The sequence below is a fragment of the Glossina fuscipes genome, unplaced genomic scaffold (genome assembly GCF_014805625.2).
Source record: "Glossina fuscipes isolate IAEA_lab_2018 unplaced genomic scaffold, Yale_Gfus_2 2, whole genome shotgun sequence".
NCBI classification, from domain to species: domain Eukaryota; kingdom Metazoa; phylum Arthropoda; class Insecta; order Diptera; family Glossinidae; genus Glossina; species Glossina fuscipes.
Window position 1 is genome coordinate 18740666 of NW_023998416.1, and position 10736 is coordinate 18751401.

A 10736-nucleotide genomic window follows, 5' to 3' on the forward strand; every position below is an offset into this window, starting at 1 on the left:
TCTTCTGGTTTCTATTCGATACTAATGCAAATATGTTTCCGGTGACAGCAATTTTATTGTCGGCAGATACAACACAGCTCTGAGAGCGCATTTCGAGACAATCATCAGTAAATTTGTTTTTATAATTAGTTTTTGTTAGTCGTTATTGCCTAATTGTATGATTACCTCTCAAATGTCCTTTAAGGCAGCCATTTAGTGCCCATTTTATTCATTCTGTACATCAGTGATCTACCTTCAGCCATTAAATCCAGACACATCTTAATATACGCTGACGATGTTAAACTGGTTTCTTCTGTATCTTTGGGGGCGCACAGGGGGCGTTTAAACTAAAAAAATGCAAGAAGCATTCTTTCTTAAAGAGGAGTTTATTGTAACTACTATAAAACTACTAAGTATTTAATCGTTGCACAGAAAGACGAAAACGTAGATACGTTCATGGTTTTACGGATTCTGTTCGACCAAGGATTACGTTTCAATCTGCACATTGAGCTTTCTTTAAGTAACGCTAAGTTGGTGCTAGGTTTTATTAAGAAGTGGTCGAAAGAATTTAACAATCCTTACATTACAAGAAGGATATACAACAGTCAGACCAATACTTGAGGATACCTCTGTTGTGGAGTCCTTTTCTTATAAGCGTCAATTAGATGTAATGAGCAATGCTTGCTCTTTGCCATAAGATCTTGAATTGGTCCCCGCTTGTCTTTTTGACTCTTTATGAAAATAGATTGCTTTTATTAGCTCCACCTTTACTTGAGAAATGTAAATTTATTCTTGGTATTTCCTTCCTAATTAAGTTAACAAACGGTACCGTCGATTCGGCGACATCACTTGGTGAGATAAAACTTTAATATGCCGAATCGTTTCTCTAGGAATTTCATCTTCACAAAGCTAAGTCAATATAGATTTAATAATGAGCTTTTCAATCCGTTCAAAGTTATTTAGATTTTTGCAAAACTAAATAACATCCGCTACTTTATCTTACTATCGGACTCTTTGAATTCTTTTAAATCCTAAACTTTTGTAAGATTTGCGAAGGGGTTCGCTCACAACTCGGATGTGTATCGGCTACGGATGTGCCTCTATGCTGCATGCTTTTTAGCTCTTGTTTATTTGTATATGAAGTTTCTTTTGTTATTTTTTCATCATATGTTTTTTCTTTATATGCATTGTATTAGTTATTATTAAACAATTGAATTCGGCTGCTAACTTATTTTAGCTGAATTTCATATGTAAATAAATAAAAGTATACCGTTTCAGATATATACGGACTTCGACTATAATGTAGCTAATATAGACGCACTATTATTCGACTTTAATGATTTACGATATTAAAACAGCCAAGTTTTTTACTTTTGCTTATTGCCACATTTCTTTAATTCTTTTGAGCTATTTTTAACGTCAGCTGTCAAATTATCTTGCATAAAAAGAATAAGATGTTTTTTCTTTATACGTAAATACAGTAAATATTTGTCAAATTGGAAAAAAATAAAATTTTTTTTACAGCTCAGACCATAAGCAAAAGTCGATAAATTACATTATTTTAGAAACAATATATCTTGGAAAAATGAATACGATGCATTGATCGGAAGATTGAAGAAAATTATACAATTTCAGCACTAAGTAGAAAAAAAAAAAACTAAATAAGATAACAATAGTGGCAAATTTGGAGAAAAGTTTATTTTAAAAAAATGTCGTTTGTACGCACGGCAACTTCTGGTGTTGGTGGTAATGGGGAATCTGTGCAAAAATTTGTGGAAGCTTTGCAAGCCGATTTTAAAATACTTGCTTTAGAGACCAAAAAGAAATATCCACAAATTAAAGAGGTAATATTGTAATCACAGATAATGAGGTGATTGAAAATTAATTGTATTATGTGTACATGTGCATAAGTATGTATGTATCTAGAAGCGCATGTATGTGAAAACGAAAAAAACACCCTAAATGTGGGACAAGAGATGACACCTAATAACCTGCAGTATTGTTATGAATTATAGTTTTGCACACAATTACTAAAACTTTTAGTTTATGTGAAACTGAATACAATCGATTTTTTCATTTATATTTTTGCTTTCGTAACAGTCCTGCGAAGAGGCCATATCCAAGCTGACAGCAGCCGGCAATAATCCACAGCAATCTGTTTATTATACGGTGAATCAAATTTTGTATCCTTTGGTCCAAGGTTGTGAAACGAAAGATTTAAAAATTATTAGAGTGAGTCATTTAAAATAAAAGGTCAACATTATCTTATCGCAAGAACTAATTGATCACTTAATCCTCTTATCTCTTCTTTACTAGTTCTGTTTGGGTATGATGCAACGTTTAATTACCCAGCAAGTGGTCGACCAGAAGGGAGCCCGCTACATAACTGATGCTTTATGGATGCTCATGGAACATAATATTGAGGAAGTGAAAGTGTTACAAACTGTTACTCTTTTATTAACCACAAACACCGTGGTACATGGAGAAACTTTGGCGAAATCTTTGGTGCTTTGTTTTCGTTTACATTATACAAAAGACCCGACTATAGTGAACACAGCGGGGGCAACGATCCGACAGTTGGTTTCTTTAGTTTTCGAGCGTGTTTATTTAGAAAAAGAATCTTTAACAAATTTACAACAGAAAGATGTAGGCGGAAATGCTATGGATTCTATCGATGTCAGTGAGAGCAGTGTGGGCAGTGGCAGCACGGGCGGACCCAATGAAATGCAAACATTTGCATCCGATGCATTCTTCCTCTTTCAAGTACCCTAAAGTTTCCATCGTTTTGAAATGCATTCTCAATTAAATTTTATTTCTTTAGGATCTTGTCCAATTAGTAAATGCTGATCCGCCGTATTGGTTGTCAGGTATGACTGAAATGACTCGCACTTTTGGTTTAGAATTGCTTGAAGCTGTACTTACAAACTTCAGTGCTGTTTTCCACGAAAATCGCGATTTCCGTTTGTTACTCAAAGAACGTGTTTGTGCTTTGGTTATTAAGCTATTTTCTCCGAATGTGAAACATCGGAGTTTGCCCACACAGAATAGCAATGGAAGTGTAAATAATATGCCCAATGATAAGCCTTATTTTCCGATCAGTATGCGTTTGTTGCGCTTAGTTGCCATACTCATACAAAAATATCACACAATTTTGGTAACCGAGTGTGAGATATTTCTGTCATTGATTATAAAATTTTTGGACTCCGATAAGCCGCATTGGCAACGTGCCTTAGCTTTAGAAGTTATTCATAAATTGGCTACGAAACCTATGCTAATGGCATTTTTCTGCAAATCGTATGATTGTAAAAATCACGCTACCAATATTGTGCAAGATATGATTACATCGTTGGGGACTTATGTACGTTATTCATTGATTAATGCATCAGCACGTGAGTATATGAAAATAGAAAAGTTTTTTACTGATAGTATTAAACCTTATTCCAACAGTACTGAATGGCCAACAAAATGGTACTTCACAAATGAATTCGTTATCCGCTCACAACGCTAACAATCATTGTGGTTTTGTTTTTCGTGGAGTATTTCTGCCTTTGGTTGCATCATTTGATCCTGGCTCAGTTAAAGCCACTTAGTAAGTAAAAGTTCTTAAAATAAAAGGAGCATTTAAAAAATTGTATTTATTATTTTTGAATTTAGCTTGGAAATGCTGGAGAAAAATGCGGCTCCTGATATACCGGAAAGTTATGGCATTTCTTTGGCTTATGCCATACTTCTGGACATAACACGTTCAATTGGTAGTGTCATACAAAGGACACCTGAAATGGTATGCGATTTTATTTTCAATACATTTCTCTTCGTCTCTTTCTCAAGTCTGCCAATTTATTACAGCATCCAACGCATAATTCAGCCATAATAACTGAAGAGGAACACAAGCCTCTATGTTTGCAATTAATTAATTCTAGTTGGTCAGGCTTGTTGTCAGCTTTTGTGCCTCTGGTAGATGCTTCTATCGATGAAATCTCCACCGACCATATACTGAAGGCCATGCAAAATTATGCCGCTTTATGTGGGATATTGGATTTGCTGAATCCTCGAGATGCTTTCATAATGGCCATTTGTCGTGCATCTTTCCCACCGCATTATGCCATGTCAATTTTTGCCAACAATCCTCATTTAGATGTAGATTTGAGATGTAAGATATTCATATTCTAAATAATTAATTAATGTGGCGATTGACGTTCCTTATTTTTAGGCCATACTCGCTCCAGCAGTCAAGATTTAAACAATCAATTTATGAGTACTTGCACAGATGTGGGTGATTTTCGCCAGCAAATTGTGGCCGTTGGTACACCTTTGCCTAGTGCGTCTCTACCGCATAGTGTTATGCAGGCGCCAGTCATGTTAACCACTAAAAATTTGCAGTGTATGCGTGCTATTTTAGTGTTGGCTCATAGCAATGGCAGTATTCTGGGTACCTCATGGCACATTGTTTTGCAAACCTTACAGCATCTTGTTTGGATATTGGGCTTAAAGCCATCTACTGGCGGCAGTCTACAGGCTTTTCCTAAACCAGCGGTAGAGGCTAACGTTGGTATACAGACCGCAGTTATGGCAGATTTGCCGGTACTTTCGACAATGCTAAGTCAGCTCTTTGAATCCAGCCAATATCTGGACGACGTAGCTTTGCATCATTTAATAGATGCTTTATGCAAATTATCGCATGAGGTAAGAACTTTTAACAGCGACTGGTCTTAACATTCGGCTATATATTTATTTATTTTTATTTTTTACTTATATTTAGGCTATGGAACTGGCTTACGCTAACAGAGTAATTATTTGTACAAGTCAAATTGCGATATTATTATCAATTATCTGAATATTTTTACATTTCCAGGAGCCATCGTTGTTTGCCGTCGCCAAACTTTTAGAGACGGGTTTAGTAAATATGCCCAGAATAGAAGTTCTATGGCGTCCTTTAACTAACCATTTACTGGAAGTTTGTCAACATCGCCATATACGAATGAGGGAATGGGGTGTTGAAGCCATTACATATTTAGTTAAATCAGCTTTACAATATAAACATAGTCAACCCTTGAAAGAAAATATGGTACATTATTCGTTTATATCGTTTATATACTTTTCTACCATGGTTAGTGTTTATATAATTATAGACTTTACAAACAATGCTTTTGAATCCACTATCTGAGCTGTCCACAGTTATGCATGCCGACGTTCGTCAAAGGCAACTGGATTGTGTTTTGCAAATATTGAACGGAGCCGGTGAGATTTTATCATTTGGTTGGCCAGCAATTATCGAAATTATCGGAGCCGTTAATGAGCATCACGGTGAACCTTTGATACGTACAGCTTTTCAATGCCTTCAGCTGGTGATTACAGACTTTTTAACCGTAATGCCTTGGCGTTGTCTGCCTTTATGTATTAGCACTGCAGCGAAATTTGGTTCACAAACACAAGAATTGAATATATCGTTAACAGCTATAGGTTTAATGGTAAATTTGAAATTAACTAAAAAAGAAAACGTTTGTTAGTAAACCTAAAGAAAATTACTTGTCGTCTAGTGGAATATTTCGGATTTCTTTAATCAAAATCAAGATAAATTAATGGCTACCCCAGTCGATGACGCTAGTATATTGCCCGATTTTCCTGGTACCGTTAAAATGCCACAGTTTGATAAATTGTGGATGTGTTTGTATGCTAAACTAGGTTAGTAATTTTGAAAAAATTTTATTTTGAGGATCAATTTCAAAAATATATTAATTGTAGGGGAATTATGTGTTGATTCTCGACCGGCTGTACGGAAATCGGCAGGTCAAACTTTATTTTCAACAATTTCGGCTCATGGCAGTTTATTAAACCCGCCTACTTGGCAAGCCTTAGTTTGGCAAGTTTTGTTTCCTTTATTGGATAATGTAAGGGCCCTGTCCAGTTCGGCAAGCAACGAAAAAGTTGACGCCAGTGGCAATATACTAATACATCACTCGCGTAATACTGCTCAAAAACAATGGGCCGAAACTCAAGTTTTAACTTTATCGGGTGTATGCAGAGTAAGTAATTAGTATAATTTTCCTAATCCTTTGCTAAGTTCCTAGTAATCCTTTTTTCTTTTATTTTATAGGTTTTTAACACTAAACGTGACTTGATACAAATGTTAGGTGATTTCGATCGGGCCTGGTCTCTAATTTTAGAATTCATACAAAATGCTGCTTTAAGTAAAAATGGTGAAGTCTCCTTGGCTGCCTTAAAATCTTTACAAGAAATTATGTATCATAATTCGGAGAGCAATTGCTTATCAAAAGTAGAAACGAACACTGCTAGTCGGGCAACATCAAAAGACGACGAAATTTGGAATGTAATTATCTTGAAATTCGTGCTTGCTTCATGTCAAAGTATTTTTCAAATATTTATGCCTATCTACGTAGATCGCCTGGAAGATTTGGTTAAATATTGGGATGGAGAGTACTAAAATGTCAACGAAAATTCAGGACACACAACAAGATGAGTTTTATATACCCAGTCAGGCGTTTCTTACAGCATTGATACAAATATTTCCCGCCATTTTTCAACATATACAAAAAAGGTGCGAGCGTACAATTGGTTAAAAGTAACCAAACCTTTCCTAAGCGCAAAAGTATAGAATTTGAAAAGCGTTTTGTTCATTGAAAGCACATCAGTTCGGTTGACCCATGAGCACTGAAATGTCGAATGGTTTCACCTAAACTTCATAGCGCCCTGTTACCCTACGGTTTATTAAATGTTTGCAATATGGTATGTTTGTCCGGCTGAAATGGGCCAAATCGATCGTAGGACACGTCTACAGCAAGTAGCACAACATAAACTGATAAGTCTTCCTTTAGGTTCCAAACTAATGTATTTCTACGCTACTCCAAGCCTTTTTCAAACATCTGATGATATGTTCCCACTGTTCCGTTTCAAAGAACTTTTGAGTAAAAAAAATGGTGGTAATGTTTATGAAAAGCTAGTAAACAATTTTTTTTTCATTTGCTATCTAAAAATATTTTAAGATATGTTAAGATATATTGTCCAAACTGCTGTGCGCTTTCAAGTCTCCGATAGTGGGCCTTTAACATTCTAATTATCTTTACATGTTTATCATAATTCTCGCCTATAAGTGAAAAGTATACAAAAGATCTTAATTTTTTGTCTGTTGAGGATGTTGAACGTCCAACGGGAAAATTCTAAACTTTATACCTCTTTTGGAAAATGGTTAAGCAATTCTATTATTTAATTCTTATCTTTTAGATTTAAGTCTTCCGACTTTGAAAAGTTCTGTAACGTGCTAACTAACGCTGTATGTATACCAGTGCAAACCGAGGCAGTTCCTTATATAATGTCATCTGTATCCGATTCCCTATTGACACCCTTACATGACAGTATTTTAGAATGCATGGAATTGATTCAAAAAGTAAGTCGTTAATAAATATTTCTAAATTCCGGTGCTTATTGGCTTTGCGTGATAGGAGGCTACCAAAGATGGATGCAATCTAAGTCAGTTAATACCGGCTATTTTCCGTCAACTTTTAATATTTAGTAAGTTTGCTTGTACACCGCCTTCGCTGCAAGTTAGTGAGCAACACAAATACGGCAAGACAACGAATCATTACGGTAACAATGCCACAGTGGAAGTAGTTAGCATGAATTATATACCTTTTGGGGAGAAAGCCATAACAATTTGCGTAAAATTGTATCAGTGTACGGCCACCGAGGAGCCAGTAATGCAGGAACATATATTACATGAGATAATTAAGGTATTTCTCAAACCCCTGTAGAATTTCGTATCTAATGCTTAAACATTTCTTTGTTTTAACATAAGGCTCTTCGTACGCCTTTGGCAATGAAATATAAATGTTTGGCTTCGAGTACTTGGAAATTGTCGATATCTAGTTTAATTACAGTTTTATATACTGGACTTAAAGTAGCTCGAGCGAAACCACAATACTTCAATAGTATGTGGGACGATTTGGCCGATACTTTGGATAAATTTTTATTTCCCGTTAGGTATTAAAGATAAAAAATTAAAAACTTTTGTAAGAGAACTTATTAACGGTTTTCTTCAACAGCGTTTGTACGATAGAAGATCGTGGCTTAGAGGAAATTGTTTTAGATGAAACGATCGATTGTCAGGTTATTGAATTATTGCGAGATGAGGTGTTGCCTTATGCCCATGAAATGCCTCATCAATTTATTATGCAAATTGTAGTTTTACTTAATAAAGGTTCCATACATTCCGCTTCTGATTCGAATATCTGTTACGAATCCGATTGGAAATTACGTGAAATATTTGCCAAAACTTGTTTCGAGACCCTTTTGCAATTCTCACTTTTGGATGATAATTGCAATGGCAATAATAATCGCTTAACAAATGCCAGTGGCAGTGCAACTTCAGCGACGGCTAATATATTAAACGCTAACATAGCAGCCGCTGTATCAACTGGGATAAACGGTGGTGCGGGAGGAAAAGATTTTGCAGGTCGCTTAGCTGTTACCGCTCTATTACATCGCTTTCAAGAGGTTTTAAAACGTTTCAACGACGATGAACGCCAAAGTGGGAAATGTCCTTTGCCAAGGTAAAATTAATTTTATAAGGTGACATATTTCAAAAAATTTATGTTTATTGAATTATTTTTGCTGTGTTTTTAGATTTAGATTATCAGAAATTTCATTTGTCTTAAAAGCTATCGCTACTTTGGTAATATCTATGAAAAAAGCACCCGCATCCAAAGGTAAATTTTTTCACACGACGTAACAAGTGCAAAACAAGTGGGATGCGGCCCATCATTAAATACCTTATGCCACTTCGTTTAAAACGGTTGTTTATGTAACGATTTCTCAAAATAAGGCTGTCTATGGGGAGTGGTCGAAAAAGCGGTTCGATCCGGACCATTTTAAGCAACGTTCGAAACAAGTCATTGTATCAAAATGCATCAAAACATCTCAAAAATTGCGACACGCGGGTTGAACACAAGAAAGCAGGACAGTCAGACGGACAGACAAGCTTAGATCCATATAATAAAAAGCTGGTTTATCTCAAGTCCTCCTGGGTGTTGTATACGTCCGCACAAATTCAACAAATAGTTTTCTTTCACAAGTGGTGTAGGGTGTAAAAAGTTCAGATATGATTATTGACTTTCATGTTTATAGTTAATAAGCCAGCCTGGGATCAATTGATCGGTCTCTATCCATATTTGGTGGATTGCACTACAACCACATCGCCTGAAGTGTCACGTTCCCTACAAGAAGCTCTACTGCAATATACGGATTTATTACAACCGCCAAAATGCTTTGTCTCCAATGTAGATGCGGAAAGTTTTACTGCAAAGCCCATTTCTACGTCTACAACGCAACAGACGAATGGACAGGAGTAAATTTTCTAATTTCAAGAAAACGCTATATAGCTGATCGCAGTCACAATATTTAGAGCATGAAAATTCAAAAATTGAAATTAAAAAGAAAAAAAATAAAATAAAATAATAGGCAAACTCGTGGCAGATAAGTAGGCAAATAACTAAAGAAAAAAAATGAATATATATATATTTTTTTTTTTATTCAATTTAATCAAACATTAATAAACGAAACATGATATGAAGCAATCGAACATTATTCCATAACGAAATATACATATACATACATATATACATGCATACTGATATACACTTTTATTAAACTTTAACAGAAGGAAAACAAGACAACGGAACAAGGAAACTGAAATACAATTAATACAATTAATACTAACAATGATTTACATAGAAAACATATATTTTTAAAATTTTATCACATTGACTCAAAACGAAGAAAATACAAACCATCGGTAAAAAGCGGAACTATGAAGCAAGTGGCAAATAAACGAAATGCATTTTACTAAAGAATATACGTATACACTCCTCTTGATTGCCCCTTGTTTATGATTTTATGCCTTATTTTAAGTTTTTATAAGAAAAAAAATGGTTTTTGTTGCTATACATGCGTACAGTACAGTTAATAAAAAAAAAAGTTTGTTTTTTTTTTCTTGTTTTTTTTTTGTTAAATTTTATTTATTTAAATTTCTCTTATTAATAATAACTCAAATGGCTTTTTAAAAACAAAAAAAAAAAAAATTTAAAAACCGTTTTTCCAATTGTTACGTTAAAAAATGTATTTTCTTAGAATTGATTTTAAATATTGATAATAAATAAACAAATATAAAGTATTGAATATTCCTGTTTTATTAAAATTTTAAAATATATTTTGAAATTATTACATGAAATAAACTAAAATTTTAGACATTTTAAAGTCAACTTTGTAGTGAACATTTTTAATATTAAAAAAAAATAAAATATAAAATAAAAAATTAAAAATAATCCATTATATTGTATAAATTTCTTGGGACTTGGCAAGAGAGGAGAGGAGGAGGAGAAGCGACAAGCTATGAATAAAATAACAACGCAACAACAAATCATTTTCTAAAGAAACTTTCATCTACGTGACGACTGGCCCATTCATCCACTGATCTAAGGATGAGATGGTCCATTTGATTAGGTATAATGAAAAGCCTATTGATTGCCTCTTAAAAATCCGTAAACTATGGCTTTTTCGATTAAGAGCCTTACTGAAAGCCATGTATGTAAAGTTCATTTGGCAGTCTGTAGAGAATGTCTTAGTGATTAGTTCACTCCATGAGATTTGTGACAGATATGTACGATTTTATGGCACGTGTTATGTGTGGAGTAACGGTTTGCTCAAACAGCTGTGATAGCACGCTGAGTGCCACACAAAGCCTCTGT

General features: G+C 34.5%; 1 protein-coding gene across 2 annotated transcripts; it reads left to right on the plus strand.

The window, feature by feature from the left end:
- Positions 1–1436: 1436 nt before the first annotated feature.
- LOC119633454 (protein MON2 homolog) lies at positions 1437–9942 on the plus strand. Of its 2 annotated transcripts, XM_038027016.1 has the most exons (21): positions 1437–1823; positions 2080–2211; positions 2296–2742; positions 2801–3368; positions 3427–3568; positions 3634–3760; positions 3826–4129; positions 4190–4662; positions 4739–4765; positions 4832–5044; positions 5109–5447; positions 5517–5661; positions 5722–6002; positions 6074–6307; positions 6378–6535; positions 7219–7381; positions 7437–7724; positions 7790–7974; positions 8037–8543; positions 8617–8699; positions 9118–9942. In XM_038027016.1, the coding sequence occupies exons 1-21, from the start codon at positions 1689–1691 to the stop codon at positions 9339–9341; spliced, it is 5175 nt and encodes a 1724-aa protein (XP_037882944.1). In that variant the 5' UTR covers positions 1437–1688; the 3' UTR covers positions 9342–9942. The 2 variants fall into 2 exon arrangements, with proteins under 2 accessions (XP_037882944.1, XP_037882945.1); XM_038027017.1 differs by lacking the exons at positions 1437–1823; positions 2080–2211 and having other exon boundaries at positions 2473–2555; positions 2620–2742; positions 9118–9941.
- Positions 9943–10736: the final 794 nt, after the last annotated feature.